General features: G+C 44.3%; 1 protein-coding gene across 4 annotated transcripts in view; it reads right to left on the minus strand.

The window, feature by feature from the left end:
• Positions 1–568: 568 nt before the first annotated feature.
• LOC134219475 (uncharacterized) overlaps positions 569–22786 on the minus strand; it is a 407421-nt gene continuing 385203 nt past the window's right edge. For 2 of the 4 annotated variants that reach the window (XM_062698209.1, XM_062698210.1), the window contains exon 7: positions 573–3110. In XM_062698209.1, the coding sequence (XP_062554193.1) occupies positions 2700–3110 (411 nt within the window). In that variant the 3' untranslated portion in view covers positions 573–2699. Of the gene's footprint in view, positions 3111–22786 lie in introns of all 4 variants that reach the window. The other 2 variants (XM_062698213.1, XM_062698212.1) reach the window with 2 other exon arrangements.

Genomic DNA, 22786 nt, shown 5'->3' on the forward strand with positions numbered 1-22786 from the left:
GATATTTTTTTTCAGCACGAGTTGTACGTTTATCCAACAAGGCTTGCCGAGTTGGATAAATACTACGAGTCCTGAAAAAATCAAGTTTTGCAACGAGTTGCACACGCTATTTTTCGCAATGACGAAAAATGGGCTTTAATATGATTATCTATACCAAAATTGTTTAATCCTCATGATCATTCTTGCCAATAAATCATATTTCTGCAGAGAACATGTTATCGTGCCACATTACATAGTTCTACAAGCCATAAAGCAAAGATGAACTTGCTTTTGGAAAATTTTGATGTCATGTTCACCAAACTAATTAATTTATTAGGGGCCCCATACACGCTCCGACATGTTGTACAACTTTGACTCCGCCCCCAAGAAATTTGGTTCGGTCGAAGTAAAGTCTATGAGACCGTCTGTGGGCAAGTTGTACAACTGTTGGACAGTACAACTTTCCCACAGACGGTCCGACATTACTCCGACCGAACCAAATTTCTACCAAAATAATTTGATGTTCATTAAAGCCCCCATTTTGTTGGTATGGAAAAGTAGGCCGTTTTATCACTCGAAAACGTACTGTAAACCAGGTATTATGATCAGGAATTGCAAAAAAATCTTCTTCGTAATCTCAAAGCTTTTGAGAGATTTATAAATCAAAATTACAATGCTTACTACTGTTGTCTCTTAATATCTCAATATTGAAGGGTCCATCGAGATAAGGAGACATCGGAGAATGGAAGAAACATTGAAATGGGTGCTAGACAAAAAAAAATGGTTACTATACGACAACAAAACAAATGTCATTTCGTGTTTTGATGTGTTTGTTAATACTCAAAGATGGTCTAGTAGTCTAGAGCTTTGAATATATCGACATAAGGAAACTAAATATGCCCAGATTTAAAATTTAAGAAATTCAGAAAAAGTAATTAGTTTTAATTTTGATTTCTGGCGAGTTATGAACAATATTTTTGTTTTACATACATTGTGAACTTCTTGGCTATTCGAGAAACAGCGGTCGCTTACGGTCAATGATGAAAACGTCTAATACGGTAAATTGAAAACTATTCATGCACTTCTATATCAAGTTTAACCATCCATAGAAGCAAAATTGTGCTATATCAATAAGAGTCAACACAATTGATTAAAATTTCATGCAACTTAAAAAAATCGTTTCACAAACGACACGATATTGAAGTAGTCATGATTTGCATCGCACTTCACACAGAAGAGTCACTCGAACTTTTATAAATGTGCAGATAGTATATGTACCTATACGTATGAACGCCTCCTCAACTTGTAGCTTTGATGTTGTTTTTAAACAACACTGAAAGCACCACTCGGAGCTTTCACAAGCTTTATGCCAAAAGCTCCTCTCTACACGAAACCTCTTGAAACGGACTTAACACAGTATTACAAGATTTTAAACTTTCATAGTGACCTGCTGCAGAACATTATTGTGGTCAATTACATCCTCCATTTATTTGATTTTTTTTATATTCAAAAGAATGGAATTTACTCATATACATAATTAAAGGATAAGCATCTACTTTATCGTCAGTTACTTTAATTGTCTTTCTACTGGTCTCATTATATGAACACTTTCATGATTTGGTTTAATGAATTGATACAAATCACGGTTAAAAAATTTTCACAAGTATCGCAAAAACTTGTCAGAAATATTTTTTTTATCCTTTGAAAACAATACGAGAAAGGCAAACAATTAAAAGTTAAGAAATTGTTTATGCCAATATGAGTTGATATGTGTTCCAAAAAGTATTTGACCATTTTGGATTCTTAAGATGTATTCGACCAAATCAATGCTTTGCCACAGGTCCATGAACAACGTTCTCTCAATTTCATTTCAGTTGCCACACCGTGCTATCAACATTGTTCTTACTGAGCTTGATGCACTGCGTTATCGCTGAGTAGCTATCAGTTTCCTACAGCGAGGGATCAGCAACTTTCTACTTATCTGTGCACCTTGTTAGTTGAGCAAATTCGTTGAACGAGAAGTTGACGACACCCACAACATGTATACAGCGGTGGGCGCCGGCTTAAAGCTGCAAATCTGTTTCAAAGTGTAGCAGCAACAGCATCATTCCAGAACTCCCAATTGGGAAGAATGTCGGAAAATACTTTCGCTCGTTTGATTGGTGATACCGTTGCTGCGCGCTCCACGTTCTCGTTCTTGTTTGCCGCTGTTGTTCAGTTAAATTAGATTTAGCAACTACAATTTTCTTCTGTGTTCGTTCTAAAAGATATGACTTCTTCTTAGTCGATTCCCGCCCCACACTTCCCTATTCCCCTTAACGAAGTTAATTTATAAAAATTAGGCGAAGAAGGATATTTGTTGGCTTACTATTTTTGGCAAGGGAGAGAAAAGGTAAGAGGAAAACGTCGTTTCGTTTTCCTTTTGCGAACAAATTAAATTAAATAACTTTTCTCCAAATGGAGCATTCTCGCATAACTTTACAAATGGGCAGAAGTAATAATTAGTGCTCGTTCATCTACGCTGATTATGAAAAGAATACTTGACTCTGTCATTGTTATATATGCCCTTTTGAAAAGTTTTGCGAGCATTCAGCCTTTCTTGCCAGTTCTCGTCAGTGCCAGGCTTTCCACAACTCGAGAGTACAACCAAAGAGGGCAAAACCTAAAACCATTCATTCTTCCAACTTCTGTGCAAATGCTAAGGCCTACAGGTAAAAGCTCTACGCCTTAGTGGTTTTGTTTGCTGACGACTGAACTGTCGTGGACGATTTGCTGCTAATTTCTACCGGGGCTGCCGCTGGAGACGCGGCAGATTTCGATGACCGCCCGGCTGGCGTCACCGGCAGTGTGCTGTTCTGCCCGGCACTGACACTGTTCTTCAGCGCTTCCACGTCGACACCGTCAACGTTCTGGGGGTTTTTGTAGTTGGACGAGAAGAACGACAGAGCTTTCATCAGCTGGTAGCTCTTGGACACCGGTAGATTCGAGTCGTACAGACCCTTGCTGTTCTTGCAGTCGACGTAGAACCACCAGTTGCACTTCAGTATCGTCTGATCGAACAACGTGCTCTCCGGACAGAGGAACGACTTCATGATCAGTCCGTCGTCGGTTAGGGCGCATACGTGGAAGACCTGTAGGGTGAAGAAAAAATAAGGTATGAACATATTTGCTATACACGGGTAAAAAACAGGAACCAAAAAGTGGCAAAATGAGTCATGATTTCGGGAAAAATGTGTATTTTCTTGTTATGAAAATACACCATGAAAAAAGGTCATGAAATCATGACTAATTTTGCCGAAACGTAACCCTGGCGTTACGTTTTCGAAATTAGATGACGGAAAATGGCAAAATGAGTCATGATATCATGAAGCATGTGCTCCGGAACCATGAACTATAGTCATGAAAACAGAATCATAGCTTATGAAACTGATAACTGTCATTTATGATCCCGATTGTTTCGACGGATTTGATTTATTTTGTTTTTAGCTATTTGTCTACAAATCATTATTAGAACATACATATATTCGAACAGTTAATCCTTCGAATCCATTAATAGTGCTGACTGCTGACTGCCGAAGTATACCAGCGAAAACGTATTGTTGATATTCCCACTTTGGACTCCGTCAAAAAATCAGCTCAATAAGCTTCTGTTCCCCTAGAAAACACTGAACACATTACTCTACGAACATCTGTTTCTGTTGAGGTATCAATTTCCTATCCCTGTATTTATCTGCGTTGCCCCTACCATATTCGCAGCCTCTGCTGTCAAAACAAGACCGCATGCACCGTTTGCGCATCTTCTGCGTGGCGCCAAGTCTGCCGCCATTTTATTATATTGAAAGTGATCGAACAATCAACACGTTGTGTATTTTTACTCTGAATAAAGTTGTTGTTAGTTTTAACTTATAAAACGAGTTGTGTTGTTTATTCCGGTTGATTGTCCCGTTTTCTCATTAGGTTATGGACTCAGTAAATCGCGAGTGGTAAATATCGAGAAAATGGAGAAGGAAGATTTTGTGCGCGTTCCGTTGTTCGATGGTTCTAATTATCCGGCGTGGAAGTACCGGATGCTGGTTGTGCTGGAGGAGCACGAGTTAACCGATTGCATTAGTCGGGAAATCGCGGATGTGAACGAACTGAAAATCGAAGTGACAGATTCTGCTGCTGTCCAGGCGGACAAGAAGAAGCAGCTCGAATCTAGGAAGAAGAAAGATCGGCGTTGTAAATCATTACTAGTTTCTCGGATTCACGACAATCAGCTGGAGTATGTGCAAGATCAGCCGACGCCGAAAGCAATTTGGTCGGCACTTCAAAGAGTGTTTGAGCGAAAAAGCATAGCAAGCCGGTTGCATCTTAAGAGGAAGATGCTGACACTACGGCACGAGGGAGGAAGTTTGCAAGAACACTTCCTTATTTTCGACAAGCTCGTGCGTGAGTATAAAAGCACCGGAGCTCAAATCGACGATTTGGATGTTGTTTGTCATCTGCTGCTGACGTTGGGATCGGCGTTCGCAACTGTTGTGACAGCGTTGGAAACCATGCCGGAAGAAAATTTAACGATTGAGTTTGTTAAAGTGTCGGCTGCTTGATGAGGAGATCAAGCAGAAAAGCGGTGGTGATGAATGTGGCCTGCCGGCTGGTGAATCGGCAGCTTTTTCTGGAGCAAGTAGGAAAACAACAGGCCAACAGCAGAAGAAAAAGTTCAAGTGTTTTGGTTGCCATAAAGAAGGACACAAGTTGTCGTCGTGCCCTGAGAGGAAAGGTAAGGGATCGAAGAAGAATAGTGTTTACTATGGAGAAGAAGAAAATGGTGTGTGTTTTGTCGCTGCAAATAAATCTTCGAATAGTGAAGTTGGCTGGATCATCGATTCCGGTTCATCGGAGCACTTGACAAACGACAAGAGTTTATTCAAGCAGCTGGTGCCGATGAAGAATCCGGTACAGATCGCAGTGGCGAAGGAAGGTGAATGCATTGTCGCAAAGCAGCATGGTGAGGTAAAACTTTTCTCCACCGTAAATGGTAAGTCGATCCCGATTACTTTGAAAAACGTTCTATACATTCCCGAAGCAAGAATAAATCTTCTATCAGTGAGAAAATGGAGATAGCTGGCTTGAAAGTGCTGTTCGCGGATGGTAAAGTGCAAATCGAGAATAAAACGGGTATTGTTGCGATAGGTAACCGTCGGGGAAAGTTGTACGAATTGAACTTGTACCGTGAAAGTATACATGATGATTTTTCGTACTATTCGTGTGGGCGAATACAGAAAGAGCTAAAAATCTGGCATCGACGGTACGGTCATTTGAGTGGAAAGAACCTAAAGCAGTTATTGTGTAACGAAATGGTGATCGGCATGAAAGCAAAAATTGATGGAAAATCCGCGGGCGAAATCGTTTGTGAGCCTTGTATCGTCGGTAAGCAGTCGCGAAAATCGTTTTCGGTAGGTGAAGGACGACGATCGACGCGTGTGTTAGAACTCATTCATTCCGACGTTTGTGGGCCTGTGACACCGGTGGGTATCAATGGCGAGAAATATTTCGTGACGTTTATCGACGACTGGAGTCGGTTTACGGTCGTATGCTTGATCAGTTCGAAGGATCAAGTCGTGGATGTTTTCCGAGAATATGAAGCCATAGTATCAGCGAAGTTTGGAAGAAGCATTTCTCGTTTTCGGTGTGATAACGGTTCGGAATACAAGAACCGAGCGTTCCTGCAGTTTTGCAAACAGAAAGGCGTGCAGATAGAGTGGACAGTTCCGTATACGCCGGAACAAAACGGTACCAGTGAGCGTATGAACAGAACACTTGTGGAAAAGGCGAGATCCATGTTGCAGGATGCTGTTGTGAGCAAAGAGCTGTGGGGTCCTGCTGTTCAGACTGCGGCATTTTTAGCAAATCGCAGTCCAGCGAATGCTATCGCAACACCTTTTGAGTTGTGGGAAGGTAGGAAGCCTAATGTGGAAAAACTTCGTGTGTTTGGATCGAATGTTTTTGTGCACATACCGAAGGAGCTAAGGAAGAAGCTTGATGGAAAATCTTGGAAGGGTATGTTCATTGGATATTCGCATAATGGTTATCGTGTTCTGGATCCAAGGCGAAAGAAAATCGTAGTGGCACGAGATGTGATTTTTGTCGAAGAAAAAGACAAGTGTGATGGATTTGTAAGCACTTCTCGTGATTGTGAAGTTTTCCAATTTCCTGTATGTTCTGAAGGATCCGAGTGCAGTGAAAAAGAAAAGGATCCGAAGAGTGATACCGAAGATGAAGAAGATCATAATGTTTCGGAAGATGATGGAGATGACGAAGGAGGATACGAAAGTTGTGCCGATGAGACGCTTCGAGAAACAGAATGCCCAGATCAGGCAGATGCAATCGGAGCCAAACGACTACAACGAAATCGAAGTGCCCCCTTATGGCATCACGATTATGACATGAACATCACCGGATATGCCTTGAATGCCTCGAGTTATGTGGACAATTTACCTAGTTCACTACGAGAGTTACGAAAACGAGCTGATTGGCCAAAGTGGGAAGCAGCTGTTAGAGAAGAAATCGATGCATTGGAACGGAATCATACTTGGAAGTTGGTCAAGCTACCTGAAGGGCGAACACCGATATCGTGCAAATGGGTGTTCCGCGTGAAACAAAGTGATGATGGGGAGCCATGTCGCTACAAGGCTAGGCTTGTGGCAAGAGGTTTCAATCAGCGACAAGGTTTTGACTACACCGAAACCTATTCCCCGGTGGCGAAGTTAGATACGCTTCGCATAGTTTTGGCCATCGCAAATCAAGAGAAGATGATGATACACCAAATGGACGTAAAATCAGCTTTCTTGAACGGTTCGATAACGGAAGAGATTTATATGACTCAACCGGAAGGCTACGAGAAAGGAAAGCATTTAGTTTGTAAACTAAATAAATCGCTCTATGGACTGAAGCAGGCGTCAAGAGCCTGGAATACACGTTTCCATAGTTTCGTGGAGAGGCTTGGATTTCAACGAAGTGCTAGTGATCAGTGTCTATACATTAAAGGTACTGGAGAAAGCAAATTGTTTTTGGTACTGTACGTAGATGACGTATTACTAATTGGTCGACATTTGAAGTCAATTCAAGCAGTTAAGAAGTGTTTGTCGACGGAGTTCGAAATGACAGATGTGGGGGAAGTAAACTGTTTTCTTGGCATGAAAATCGAACGAAACGTGGAGCAAAGGGTTCTGCGCATCACTCAGCGTTATTTTCTCGAAGGATTGTTGAAGCGATTCAACATGAGTGATTGTAAACCGGTGTCAACACCGATGGAATGCAGATTGCGTCTGAAGAAAGGAGAAGAATCAAAGCGAACGGATAAACCGTATCGAGAACTTGTTGGGTGTTTGATGTACGTTACGTTAACCTCCCGACCTGACTTATGTGCCGCTGTAAATTATTTCAGCCAATTCCAGAGTTGCCCTACAGAAGAACACTGGGTGCATCTTAAGCGTATACTGCGGTATATACGTGGTACTATTAACCTTGGCCTGGAGTTTTGCGGGAATGATAAAGCACCGTCTATGGAGGCATACTCCGATGCAGATTGGGGGAATGATGTGGTAGATCGACGGTCGTTGACAGGATTTGTTTTTCGTGTTCATGGATGCACCGTGAGCTGGTTAACAAGGAAGCAACCAACTGTTTCGTTATCATCGACTGAGGCGGAGCTGATTGCCTTATGTGTTACTGTGTGCCATGGAATCTGGATGACTCGATTGCTAAGGGAGCTAGGACTGCAGCTGAATGATCCAATAGTATACTTTGAGGACAATCAGTCAACCATTCGCATTGTGGAGGACGAACGGGATATTGGACGATTGAAACACATAGATGTAAAATATCGTTTTGTGCGGGATCTTATTCAGCGAGGGCAAGTAGAAGTGCAATATGTTCCAAGTGCAAATCAACTGGCAGACGTTATGACAAAAGGATTACCAGCCAAGACATTTTTGCTTCATCGTACAAATTTGGGAATGACAGAAATTGAGCGAGGGTGTTGAGGTATCAATTTCCTATCCCTGTATTTATCTGCGTTGCCCCTACCATATTCGCAGCCTCTGCTGTCAAAACAAGACCGCATGCACCGTTTGCGCATCTTCTGCGTGGCGCCAAGCCTGCCGCCATTTTATTATATTGAAAGTGATCGAACAATCAACACGTTGTGTATTTTTACTCTGAATAAAGTTGTTGTTAGTTTTAACTTATAAAACGAGTTGTGTTGTTTATTCCGGTTGATTGTCCCGTTTTCTCATTAGTTTCCTGGTAGATTTGCCGCCAGTATCAATATTTCAAACCCTCATGTAATTCCACACAAAAATTCTCGAACAAACTCACCGAATCCGGCCGACCAAACTGTTTTGCATACAAACACAAACATAATACCTTCCGACTTCATCAAAATTTTGCGGAAGTACTCTTAAAGCTCTAAAGTGCTCTATAAGTAACTTTTTCAAAACGGCAAAACACTTTTCCAGTACGCCTTCGTCCGCGATACACAAAACGCATCTAGCCGAAAACGACGGGTTAAAGGCGATTTATTTTTTATCGTAAACTGCGGGTTAGAATGTAAAAGAACAAACAGACATATAGGCAAAGAATAATTTTAAACACCACTCGCGTGCGGCACACTACTTATTCGAAAAAAAACCGACATTTTTATCACAAGAACAGAATATTCTGAAATTTGTTGTAAAAATACCACCGAAAACAAGAAACGACTTGACAAAAATGAAAAAAAATCTGACAGGTTCGCGTTACGTGAAGAATCCCGAATTCAGATATTTAGGTCATGATTTCATAACCTTGAGTCATGTTTCCACGACACAGCGTCAATTTTCATGACTCAGCGTCATGATTTCATGACTCAGAATCATGGTTCTTTGTTTATGAAAATGCGAAATGTTTTTTTGATAACGCCAGTGCAGATCATGACTTTGGTTTAGATTATTTAGGTCATGATTTCAGTAACTGTGTTCATGATATCATGAAGCAACTAGTTTTATGATTTCATGACTTTTTAGTCATGAATATGGCACCGGATTTTCCCCCGTGTAGGAAATATAACTTTTCGTCGTAATTCAATACAGTGTCCGTAACGCTTGGCAAACGGTTTCAAGTAAGATAGAGTAAGATCAACCTAACTTCATTCATTCTACAGGCAGGTACTAGATTCGATGTTTGATGCTTACGTAACAATCGAAGCATCGTATGTTCATGCTTCGGTTTAATGTTGATCCATGTGAGTAGTGCTGAGATATGGTGAACAACGAAGACATTTGCATAACAGCAGTAGGGACACGGCAGGTATTTCCGTCCGGGTTAGGGACAAAAGGTCGAAAGGACAAAAGGTCGAAAGACAAAACGTCGAAAGACAAAAGGTCGAAGGGACAAATGGTCGAAAAGGACAAAAGGTCGAAAAGGACAAAAGGTCGAAAGGACAAAACGTCGAATGGGACAAAAGGTCGAAAGGGACAAAACGTCGAATGGGACAAAAGGCCGAAAGAAATAAAAGATCAATAAGATCAAAAGGCACAAAAGGTCGAAATAGACAAGAAACTGAAACGGGGAGATTTAGTCCCGCACCAGATTTGCCTTGCCTGCTTTTTTAGTTTTTAACAATTTTTAATAATTAAATAAAACTCATTCAATAAGTACAGATGGATGTTTGAGTTTTCAAAATGTAACTTCGTTCTCTCACAATGGCGCACGCCGCACATTGAATACACCGGCATGTATTAAGGTTCTCCCAAACACACGCGACGAGACAATCTTGACGCGATTCTATTGCCTGGCGACTGCGATTCTGTCGCCGTTGGTATGGAAGCGTAAATGGTGGATTGCGAGCATCCACCCAACGATAGAATCGTGGCATCAAGCTATCGCTGTCCCAGCAATAAAATTGCTTAGGCCTGGGGGAGCCTTTACACACGGTGTATTTTTAATGCGCGCACTTGCGTGGCTGCGGCGTGCACTATTTAGACAGATTGAAGTGACATTTAGAAAATCTAGATCTCCTTCTATTATTTGCACTCATTCAATGATTTTATGTGTTATTGTTAGAAATAGTGGAAAATAAAAAAGCATTTTTTTGCCAACTGTATAGGACAATTCTGTCTCGTGCAATACAAGTTTTATTCATTTCTTTCTAAGCTATCTTTTTTATCTCTAACAGAACTATCTTGGTTTATAGTAATTACTCCTTCTTTGAAAATTGCTCATTCTTCAGCTTTGATTGATGAGATGAGTGTGTTATTTCTGCTTGAAAATAAATGCATTTAACAAATTCCTATAGAATACACCCAACTTGTTCTTTATCGACCTTTTGTTCCTTTAGACATTTTGTTCTTTTCGACCTTTTGTCCCTTTCGACCTTTTGTCCTTTTCGATCTTTTGTCCCTTTCGACCTTTTGTCCTTTCGACCTTTTGTCCTTTCGACCTTCTGTCCCTTTCGACGTTTTGTCTTTCCGACCTTTTGTCCTTTCGACCTTTTGTCTTTTCGACCTTTTGTCTTTCGACCTTTTGTCCTTTCGACCTTTTGTCTTTCGACCTTTTGTCATAGATTCTTTCCGTCCATCGTCGTAGGGGCCAAAACCAACGAAAGCAACCTACATTTGCTAGAACTCCACTATAGCAGAACGTTTCTCCTGAGCTTACGATTTGGTACGTATGAGTTTTACAAAAAAGCGACTATGACGAACAGACGAAAATACCTGCCGTGTCCCTATATTAGCATTTTCGAGACAGATTCCCAGGAAAAACAATAACCATGCGGCTCCACCGACTGAGTTGATAAGCAATACTACATCCGGGAAATATTTTTCGGTGAAGGGGAAAATGCTGCTGACTGCAGTCATTCAAAAATCAAACTAGTATTGTCATGAAATCTCAATTTCTAGTGTTTTATCCTAAGGAAGAAGAGTCGTGAAATCTAAATTTCAATTGTTGTCTATTCCAGAGCTTCCCAAACTTTTGGGTATGCGACCCACCTAGCAAAATTCTATATGTCTCGCGACCCACTTATGAAAAAATGCATTCTACCAAGTAGTATTAAACATTAATTGAATCAAAATGTCATCTGTTTCGGCATCTTCCTTCTAAAAAATATTCACGTTAGCTTACATGCACAAATGCAAAAAATGACGAATATGATATTGTTTGTCAAAATGTTAGCGTATTTATTTTACTTCATTAACACTCCTCCGACCGTGCCTCCCAAACAGTCGGAACGCTATTTTCAAATCGCTATATCTCAGCCGTTAATGAACCGATTTGAACAATTTAGGGACTCACAAATTTTCCCGTCCATCAAGATTTGTCTGAGATGTTGAGACCTCCGATCGGACCAAAAATGACCTCTGTGGACCTCAAAACGTCGGAGCAAGTCGTGATTTTCATACAAATTGCGTGGTTGGTGCTCACCAGCTTGATGTTCATGCTAATATTAGTAAGATATTTCGAAATCCGTGAGATTTAGAAAGTTGCCGTCTTCTACAATTTTGTTCAGGAGGCCAAAGCCATACTGTCGCTGATTATATTATTTCGGAACTCGTCCGCTTGGCGGCGCTAGTGTATATGAGAAAGATCGCTGGGTCAAATATTTCGAAATCTGTAAGATTTAGAAAGCTGCCGTCTTCTACAATCTTGTTCAGAAGTGTAAAACCATACTGTCGCAGATCATATTATTTCGGAACTCGTCCGCTTGGCGGCGCTAGTGTATATGGGAATACTCGATGGGTCAAATATTTCGGAATACGAAAGATTTAGAAATCTGACGTCTTCTACAATTTTGTTCAGGAGTGTAAAACCATACTGTCGCATATCATATTATTTAGGAACTCGTCCGCTTGGCGGCGCTAGTGTATATGAGAATGCCCGTTGGGTCAAATATTTCGGAGTCTGCAGGATTTGGGAAGCTGCCGTCTTCTACAATCTTGTTCAGGGGTGTAAAACCATACTGTCGCAGATCATATTATTTAGGAACTCGTCCGCTTGGCGGCGCTAGTGTATATGAGAATGCCCGTTGGGTCAAATATTTCGGAGTCTGTAGGATTTGGGAAGCTGCCGTCTTCTACAATCTTGTTCAGGGGTGTAAAACCATACTGTCGCAGATCATATTATTTAGGAACTCGTCCGCTTGGCGGCGCTAGTGTATATGGGGATGCCCGTTGGGTCAAATATTTCGGAGTCTGTAGGATTTGGGAAGCTGCCGTGTTCTACAATCTTGTTCAGGAGTACATAACCATACTGTCGCAGATCATATTATTTCGGAACTCGTCCGCTTGGCGGCGCTAGTGTATATGGGAATGCCCGTTGGGTCAAATATTTCGGAATCTGTAGGATTTGGAAAGCTGCCGTCTTTTACAATTTTGTTCAGGAGGCCAAAACCATACTGTTGCAGATCATATTATTTCGGAACTCGTCCGCTTGGCGACGCTAGTGTATATGGGAATACTCGTTGGGTTGAACATTTCGGAATTCGTAAGATTTAGAAAGCTGCCTTCTTCTACAATTTTGTTCATGAGCCAAAATCATACTGCCGCAGATCATATTATTTCGTATCTCGTTCGCTTGGCGGAGCTACTGAATATGAGAAAGATCGCTGGATCAAATATTTCGGAATCCGTAAGATTTAGAAAGCTGTCGTCTTCTACAATTTTGTTCAGGAGGCCAAAACCATACTGTCGAAGATCATATTATTACGGAACTCGTCCGCTTGGCGGCACTAGTGTATATGAGAATACTCGTTGGGTCAAATATTTCGGAACCCGTAAGATCTAGAAAGCTTCCGTCTTCTACAATTTTGTTCAGGAGGCCAAAACCATACTGTTGCAGATCATATTATTTCGGAACTCGTCCGCTTGGCGACGCTAGTGTATATGAGAATACTCGTTGGGTCAAATATTTTGGAATTCGCAAGATTCAAAAAGCTGTCGTCTTTTACAATTTTGTTCAGGAGGCCAAAACCATACTGTCGCACAGGTTGTCCTACGCTCAGAAAAAAATTCTGCTCTTTGGTTTTACTCCATCTGAACGATTTTATAGCCATAACTGAGTAAGTTTAACTGATAGAGAGATATTTGAATTTTCTAAATGTTATAGCAAACTGTCAAAAAAATTCACACCAGGAATTCCTCCGGAAGTTCCCCGAGGAGTTCCTTCGGAAGTTCCCCGAGGAGTTCCTTCGGAAGTTCCCCCAGGAATTCCTCCAAAAGCTCCTCCAGAAATTCCTCCGAAAGTTCCTCCAGGAATTCCTCCGGAAGTTCCCCCAGGAATTCCTCCGGAAGTTCCTCCAGGAATTCCTCCGGAAGTTCCTCCAGGAATTCCTCCGGAAGTTCCTCCAGGAATTCCTCCGGAAGTTCCTCCAGAAATTCCTCCGCAAGTTCCTCCAGGAATTCTTCGGCAAGTTCCTCCAGGAATTCCTCCGGAAGTTCCTCCAGGAATTCCTCCGGAAGTTCCTCCAGGAATTCCTCCGGAAGTTCCTCCAGGAATTCCTCCGGAAGTTCCTCCAGCAATTCCTCCAGGAATTCCTCCGGAAGTTCCTCCAGGAATTCCTCCGGAAGTTCCTCCAGGAATTTTCCCGGAAGTTCCTCCAGGAATTCCTCCGGAAGTTCCTCCAGGAATTCCTCCGGAAGTTCCTCCAGGAATTCCTCCGGAAGTTCCTCCAGGAATTCCTCCGGAAGTTCCTCCAGGAATTCCTCCGGAAGTTCCTCCAGGAATTCCTCCGGAAGTTCCTCCAGGAATTCCTCCGGAAGTTCCTCCAGGAATTCCTCCGGAAGTTCCTCCAGGAATTCCTCCGGAAGTTCCTCCAGGAATTCCTCCGGAAGTTCCTCCAGGAATTCCTCCGGAAGTTCCTCCAGGAATTCCTCCGAGTTCCTCCAGGAATTCCTCCGGAAGTTCCTCCAGGAATTCCTCCGGGAAGTTCCTCCAGGAATTCCTCCGGAAGTTCCTCAGAATTCCTCCGGAAGTTCCTCCAGGAATTCCTCAGTTCCTCCAGGAATTCCTCCGGAAGTTCCTCCAGGAATTCCTCCTGAAGTTCCTCCAGGAATTCCTCCGGAAGTTCCTCCAGGAATCCCTCTGGAAGTTCCTCCAGGAATTCCTCCGGAAGTTCCTCCAGGAATTCCTCCGGAAGTTCCTCCAGGAATTCCTCCGGAAGTTCCTCCAGGAATTCCTCCGGAAGTTCCTCCAGGAAGGAATTCCTCCTGAAGTTACTCCAGGAATTCCTCCGGAAGTTCCTCCAGTAATTCCTCCGGAAGTTCCTCCAGGAATTCCTCCGAAAATTCATCCAGGAATTCCTCCGAAAATTCATCCAGGAATTCCTCCGGAAGTTCCTCCAGGAATTCCTCCGGAAGTTCCTCCAGGAATTCCTCCGGAAGTTCCTCCAGGAATTCCTCCGGAAGTTCCTCCAGGAATTCCTCCGGAAGTTCCTCCAGAATTCCTCCGGAAGTTCCTCCAGGAATTCCTCCGAAGTTCCTCCAGGAATTCCTCCGGAAGTTCCTCCAGGAATTCCTCCGGAAGTTCCTCCAGGAATTCCTCCGAAGTTCCTCCAGGAATTCCTCCGAAGTTCCTCCAGGAATTCCTCCGGAAGTTCCTCCAGGAATTCCTCCGGAAGTTCCTCCAGGAATTCCTCCGGAAGTTCCTCCAGGAATTCCTCCGGAAGTTCCTCCAGGAATTCCTCCGAAGTTCCTCCAGGAATTCCTCCGAAGTTCCTCCAGGAATTCCTCCGGAAGTTCCTCCAGGAATTCCTCCGAAGTTCCTCCAGGAATTCCTCCGGAAGTTCCTCCAGGAATTCCTCCGGAAGTTCCTCCAGGAATTCCTCCGGAAGTTCCTCCAGGAATTCCTCCGGAAGTTCCTCCAGGAATTCCTCCGGAAGTTTCTCCAGGAATTCCTCCGGAAGTTCCTCCAGGAATTCCTCCGGAAGTTCCTCCAGGAATTCCTCCGGAAGTTCGTGCATTAATTCCTCCGGAAGTTCCTCCAGGAATTCCTCCGGAAGTTCCTCCAGGAATTCCTCCGGAAGTTCCTCCAGGCATTCCTCCGGAAGTTCCTCCAGAAATTCCTCCGGAAGTTCCTCCAGGAATTCCTCCGGAAGTTCCTCCAGGAATTCCTCCGGAAGTTCCTCCAGGAATTCCTCCGGTAGTTCCTCCAGGAATTCCTCCGGAAGTTCCTCCAGGTATTCCTCCAGAAGTTCCTCCAGGAATTCCTCCGGAAGTTTCTCCAGGAATTCCTCCGGAAGTTCCTCCAGGAATTCCTCCGGAAGTTCCTCCAGGAATTCCTCCGGAAGTTCGTCCAGAAATTCCTCCGGAAGTTCCTCCAGGAATTCCTCCGGAAGTTCCTCCAGGAATTCCTCCGGAAGTTCCTCCAGGAATTCCTCCGGAAGTTCCTCCAGGAATTCCTCCGGAAGTTCCTCCAGGCATTCCTCCGGAAGTTCCTCCAGAAATTCCTCCGGAAGTTCCTCCAGGAATTCCTCCGGAAGTTCCTCCAGGAATTCCTCCGGAAGTTCCTCCAGGAATTCATCCGGAAGCTCCTCCAGGAATTCCTCCGAAAGTTCCTCCAGGAATTAAGTTCCTCCAGGAATTCCTCCGGAAGTTCCTCCAGGAATTCCTCCGGAAGTTCGTCCAGGAATTCCTTCGGAAGTTCCTCCAGGAATTCCTCCGGAAGTTCCTCCAGGAATTCCTTCGGAAGTTCCTCCAGGAATTCCCCCTGAAGTTCCTCCAGAAATTCCTCCGCAAGTTCCTCCAGGAATTCTTCCGCAAGTTCCTCCAGGAAATCCTTCGTAAGTTCCTCCAGGAATTCCTTCGGAAGTTCCTCCAGGAATTCCTCCGGAAGTACCTTCAGGAATTCCTCCGGAAATTCCTCCAGGAACTCCTCCGGAAGTTCCTCCAGGAATTCCTCCGGAAGTTCCTCCAGGAATTCATCCGGAAGTCCCTCCAGGAATTCCTGCGGAAGTTCCTCCGGAAATTCCTCCGGAAGTTTCTCCAGGAATTCCTCCACAAGTTCCTCCAGGAAATCCTTCGTGAATTCCTCCAGGAATTCCTTCGGTAGTTCGTCCAGGAATTCCTCCGGAAGTTCCTCCAGGAATTCCTCCGGAAGTACCTCCAGGAATTCCTCCGGAAATTCCTCCAGGAATTCCTCCAGGAATTCCTCCGGAAGTCCCTCCAGGAATTCCTCCGGAAGTTCCTCCAGGAATTCCTGCGGAAGATCCTCCAGGAATTCCTGCGGAAGTTTCTCCAGAAATTCCTGCGGAAGTTCCTCCAGGAATACTTCCGGAAGTTATTCCAGGAATACCTCCGAAAGTTCCTCCAGGAATTCCCCCGGAAGTTCCTCCAGGAATTCCTCCGGAAGTTCCTCCAGGAATTGCTCCGGAAGTTCCTCCAGGAATTCCTCCGGAATTTCCTCCAGGAATTCCTCCGGAAGTTTCTCCAGGAATTTCGCCGGAAGTTCCTCCAGGAATTTCGCCGGAAGTTCCTCCAGGAATTTCGCCGAAAGTTCCTCCAGGAATTCCTCCGGAAGTTCCTCCAGGAATTCCTCCGAAGTTCCTCCAGGAATTTCTCCGGAAGTTGCTCCGGGAATTCTTCCGGAAGTTCCTCCGGGAACTTCTCCGGAAGTTCCTCCGTCCTTCATCCAGTAATTCCTCCAAAAGCTCACCCAGGAATTCCTCCAGAAGTTCATCCAGAAATTCCTCTGGAAGTGGCGCGGCAGCCAGTTTTGACCTACTAAACAAATTGAGCAAATTTCAACTTTCTAAGTTTCACGGATCCCAAAATATCAAACCCAATGAATATTTCCATATACACTAGCTCCGTGTAGCGATGCTGGAGCTTGGACCGATGCAGCTGCCGCTGCCAGTCGCTTGTACGGCTGTAGCGGTGGGAGTATTGGAATCGCACGACGGCGAGCCGGGATGGCTAGAAAGTTCACCTCGTTGATTACAGGAACACGGTTCTTCTTCGGAATGGTCCTGGTGGAACCCTTTGTGGTGGCCCGATGTTTATCGCCACAGTTGGCGCACTTGGGATCGGCCACCTCCATTTTGTCGCACTCGTCAGTCGGATGGGGTTCGCCACACTTGTTGCAGCGCGGCTTCATGCGGCAGTTCCTGGTGCCGTGCCCGAAATTGAAGCAGTTGGTGCATTGCGTGACATCGCGGTGCACTGGCCGATATCGTTCCCAGTCAACGACGGTGTAATTTATAACGCCAACCAGCTTCAGGTCCTGGATCAGGTAAAGCTGGTAGCGATATCTCCTCGCCTTGTCGTGACGAGCGATCTTGTGCACGGCTACTGGCTTCAGTCCGCAACTTTCAAGCTATGTTCGGAGCTCTTTCTCCTTCATGTCGTGGAGTCCTCGCAGCAAAGCTTTGAGCGGCTTCGTGCGGGGTGGTTATCAGTGTAGTACTAATACTAGTGGAGCCCGACGAACCCCTCGATGAATTTATAATGGTCCTTGTTTGCCGACATCACTTTCACGCCTTCGCTGCAGAACTGAAAAGTATAGTTCAGCCCCTTCGCGATCAGCTGGCGAATTTTAGGGCGTAAATCCCGCGGATCGCCCTTCACAAACACGGGCGGGCACTTCTACTTCCGCTCCGGTTGCACCTGCGGCAGCTGCGATTGGTGCTTCTTCTTTTTTTTTTGGCGGATTGTCGGCGTCATCAAGCGGCAACGGCGAGAACACGTTGCTCTGCAAAAGCTGCTTGGAGGGCTTACCCGCGCCTCCAAGAGCAGTGCGCTTAGGCACTATTCCAGCGACCGAATCGGCCACCGAGTCTCCCATGACGGGTCCGGGAGAAAATAACGCCAACGCGACGAAGCGAAAACGTAAACAGCGAACGAACGAGAAAAAACACTTGGAAAAAATGCGCGAGCAAAAAACACGTTCGTACGTGCTGCTGTCTCAAACTGGAATCGATCGGATCCCTTGTTCTTTGTATCCCAGCGCCTTCTGGTGAAAATGTCATACGAAACATTGTTTCGTGTAACATGCTCGCAAGGTGGTGGTAGAGGAATTGAGCGATCGATTTTTAGGAAAATGTTCAAGCTGTTACGTCTGTTCGTCTGTGGTTTTAGCCTCCTGAACAAAACTGTAGAAGACGCCAGCTTTCTTCATCTTTCGGATTTCAAAATATTTGAACGAGTATTCCCATATACACTAGCGCCGCCAAGCGGACGAGTTCCGAAATAATATGATCTGCGACAGTATGGTTCTGCACTCCTGAACAAGATTGTAGAAGATGGCAGCTTTCCAAATCCTACAGATTCCGAAATATTTGTCCCAACGGGCATTCCCGTATACACTAGCGCCGCTAAGCGGAAGAGTTTCGAAATTATATTATCTTTGACAGTATGGTTTTACACTCCTGAACAAAATTGTAGAAGACGTCAGCTTTCTAAATCTTTCGGATTCCGAAAAATTTGACCCAACGAGCTTTCTCATATACACTATTGCCGCCAGGCGGACGAGTTCCGCCTCCTGAACAAATTTGTAGAAGACGTCAGCTTTCTAAATCTTTCGTATTCTGAAATATTTAACCCAACGAGTATTCCCATATACACTAGCGCCGCCAAACGGATGAGTCCGAAATAATATGATCTGCGACAGTATGGTTCTACACTCCTGAACAAGATTGTAGAAGACGGTAGCTTTCCAAATCCTACAGTTTCCGAAATATTTGACCCAACGGGCATTCCCATATACACTAGCGCCGCTAAGCGGACGAGTTCCGAAATAATATGATCTGCGACAGTATGGTTTTACACTCCTGAACAAGATTGTAGAACACGGCAGCTTTCCAAATCCTACAGATTCCGAAATATTTGACCCAACGGGCATTCCCATATACACTAGCGCCGCTAGGCGGAAGAGTTCCGAAATTATATCATCTTTGACAGTATGGTTTTACACTCCTGAACAAAATTGTAGAAGACGTCAGCTTTCTAAATCTTTCGTATTCCGAAATATTTGACCTATCGAGTATTCCCATATACACTAGCGCCGCCAAGCGGACGAGTTCCGAAATAATATGATCTGCGACAGTATGGTTTTACACTTCTGAACAAGATTGCAGAAGACGGCAGCTTTCTAAATCTTACAGATTTCGAAATATTTGACCCAGCGATCTTTCTCATATACACTAGCGCCGCCAAGCGGACGAGTTATGAAATAATATAATCAACGACAGTATGGCTTTGGCCTCCTGAACAAAATTGTAGAAGACGGCAACTTTCTAAATCTCACGGATTTCGAAATATCTTACTAATATTAGCATGAACATCAAGCTGGTGAGCACCAACCACGCAATTTGTATGAAAATCACGACTTGCTCCGACGTTTTGAGGTCCACAGAGGTCATTTTTGGTCCGATCGGAGGTCTCAACATCTCAGACAAATCTTGATGGACGGGAAAATTTGTGAGTCCCTGAATTGTTCAAATCGGTTCACTAACGGCTGAGATATAGCGATTTGAAAATAGTGTCTTTCGAGGCATGGTCGTTCGTGTAAATAAAACCTATCACGGTCGGAGGAGTGTTAAGGGGACATCTTTTAGGCATAAATGGTTTCTAAAATAGCGTGGTGATGATTATTTAAAATAAAATGCGGTTGAACTTGAAATTAAGTTCCTTAAAAAAAATGATCAAAAGGTTCGGCATCCGAGCTGCAATTAATATTTGTTCTACGCGACCCACCAACAATCCGCACGCCACCCCCCTGGGGGGTCGGGACCCACAGTTTGGGAAACCATGGTCTATTCCATTAATAGCATTTAATTTCGATTTTTCATTCATTCGATTCACTATTAGGTATGATATATTATGTATGATCAACAATTTGCCATGAATCCCATTATTAGAGCGACGAATCACTTCGCACAAACATCACTTCGATTACATTTATGCGTATCAAAACGGATACAATGATAATTAAATGTACGCATTCCTAGTTATAAATTAATGAGATGATGTCAATAGAGCTTATTATTGAGTTAGTGTGGAGGTTCTGTTGGCAGGAAGACAATCGGTTTCAGAAAAATCACCGAAATTCTTTTTAGCTTATAACTGACAAATGACGTCTTTTATTTGCTGTAAGCATCGGTGCGAGGCCGCCAGCTTACAGCAAATAGAAGACGTCATTTGTCAGTTATAAGCTAAAAAGAACTTAAGAACTAAACTTCGCAACACTATGCAAAGCTAAACCGTGTGGCAAAAATGGATGCACTCTCAGACACCACGAGTCGCTGCATAACGAACAGAAGCCTCAACAGCAACCTACTGGCCCGACGGCTGGAAATCCAAATCCTCCGCAACCATCAATGAGCGAGGCTGATCTGGGCTGCAACACGCACCAAACGGTTTCAAGCACTGTTCTATTCCGCTACCTTCCAGTGATCCTATCCGGACCCGAAAAGATGATCCATAGCTTCGCGTTTCTAGATGAAGGATCGGGAGCAACACTGTTAGATCAAGATCTCGCCGATGAGCTTCAACTAAAAGATACTCCTAGTCCAATATGCCTTCGCTGGACTGTCAGGGAGTTGCTGCTGCCGCGGCAAACCTTAGATTTCGCTGAACTGAAGAAAAAGTACCGTTACTTGGAAGGATTGCCTATCTTCTCGTACCACGATGCACGTCCTCGCATCCTGATGAGAACGAAGCGTGCGCAACTCGGTTTAACTCTCAAGAGTCGAGAGGGGAAATTCGGAGAACCAATTGCCACCAAAACACGCCTTGGCTGGACCGTTTGTGGCAATTTAAGATCCGGAAACATGCCGAGCATGTTCCACTACAGTTTCCATGTCGGTTCGATGAACGGACAGTCCGACGATGAACTGCATCAAGCGATGAAAGACTACTTTTCGATTGACAGCTTGGGAGTCATAAGTCCGACAAAGCCACTTTTATCAGCTGAAGAGACACTGCTGAAATCTCTCACACACTTCTCAGGTGATCGCTACGAGACCGGTTTACTGTGGCGCTATGACAACGTCCGTCTGCCCGATAGCCGAACAATGGCCCTGCGCCGTCACCGATGCCTGGAGAAACGCATTGAGAATGATCATCAGCTTGCGGAAGTATTGCATCAGAAGATAGCCGATTACACCGAAAAAGGTTACATTCGGAAACTGTCCAAAGAAGAAATTCAGCATCAATCAACCAACCATTGGTTCCTGCCTGTCTTCCCAGTAACCAACCCGAATAAGCCCGGGAAAGTCCGAATAGTATGGGATGCAGCTGCAAAGGCCCATGGAATTTCCCTGAATTCAGTTCTCTTGTAAGGGCCCGATTTGCTACGTTCGCTGCTGAATATTCTGCTACGTTTCCGACTACATCCGGTGGCGGTGATTGGAGATATTCGCGAGATGTTCCACCAGGTGAAAATTGCCCAAGAGGACCAGCAATACCAGTGCTTCTACTGGACGGGCAAGAATAGAGAGCTTGAGGTTTATGCCATGACCGTGATGACGTTCGGGGCGTGCTGCTCTCCTAGCAGTGCACAATCCGCAAAGAATATCAACGCGGAGCGGTTCAAGAGTAAATATCCAGCCGCGTATGAAGCGATCACTGACTCGCATTATGTCGATGACATGCTGCTTAGCGTAGCCACGGAGGAAGAAGCCATTCAGATAGCCAAAGACGTTCGCCATGTACACGCACAAGGGAACTGGATCAGAAATTCAAGTAAAGTCGTAGAGGCGCTGCAAGAAGAGAACGTGAATGAGGAGAAGAGTCTGGACCTGACAACAGAATTGGCCACCGAGAAGGTCTTAGGCATGTGGTGGAATACGGCAGCTGATGCTTTCACTGCTTCGGATGGAATCGCTACGGGGCCGAACTACTCAAGGGCGATCGTCATCCCACAAAGCGGGAAGTACTGCGTGTCCTCATGACCATATTCGACCTGCTCGGGCTCATCGCTCACTTCCTTGCCGATTTGAAGTTCTTGCTACAGGACATCTGGCGATCTAGTGTCACCTGGGACGAAGAAATCGGGGACGAGGAGTACGATAAGTGGAAGATTTGGCTGAGCGCCTTGCCGCAGGTTGAAGAACTCCAAATACCTAGATGCTTCTGGCCTGACTACTCCAGCAACCAAGTCGACGAAGTGCAACTCCATTGGTTCGTAGATGCTGGCAAGAATGAAATGGCCGCCGTGTGCTATCTACGGTTCAGGAAGAACGAAGAGATCCATTGTTCAATAGTTAGCGTTAGCGTTAGCGTTAGCGTTAGCGTTAGCGTTAGCGTTGTTACGGTATACTTCGTAGATTGGACACTAGTGATACTCATGTTTCTTATGGAATCCTTATCCAGATTGCTATCGGAAATCAAGGTGGGGAGTTACCCTTGATTCCAATCTAAGATAACAATGGCATAAGCATGAGGATTACTACTCCCGGCCACGCCCATCTTTACCGTAACTAGGGATAGGAAAGGAAATGTTGATGTAGAACTTACTTAACGAGAGGCCCCTGACTTGGCGACGCCCTCATAAGTTCTACGGAGTTGGTGGTTTGGTAGGGTAAGGTAGGTCATGGAGGTTTGCCTCAAGCTGGCAATTCGACCCACAGACTATGTTGTTTACCTGTTTTTATTTAAACTCTTGCCAGCCGGCTGTCGAAAGAGTATGCTAATATCAATTTTATTTACAGTTTATTCTTTAAATAATTTACAGACGATTTCTTAACCTCAATCTATCAACAAATATCCGTTGAACAAATCTAAATTTACCAAATTTGTACTTTCTGCTCAGTGAGCAAAACGATTCTTCTAGGTTCATCGAATACAAAAATCAA

Source organism: Armigeres subalbatus, chromosome 3 (genome assembly GCF_024139115.2).
Source record: "Armigeres subalbatus isolate Guangzhou_Male chromosome 3, GZ_Asu_2, whole genome shotgun sequence".
In the NCBI taxonomy this organism is placed as follows: domain Eukaryota; kingdom Metazoa; phylum Arthropoda; class Insecta; order Diptera; family Culicidae; genus Armigeres; species Armigeres subalbatus.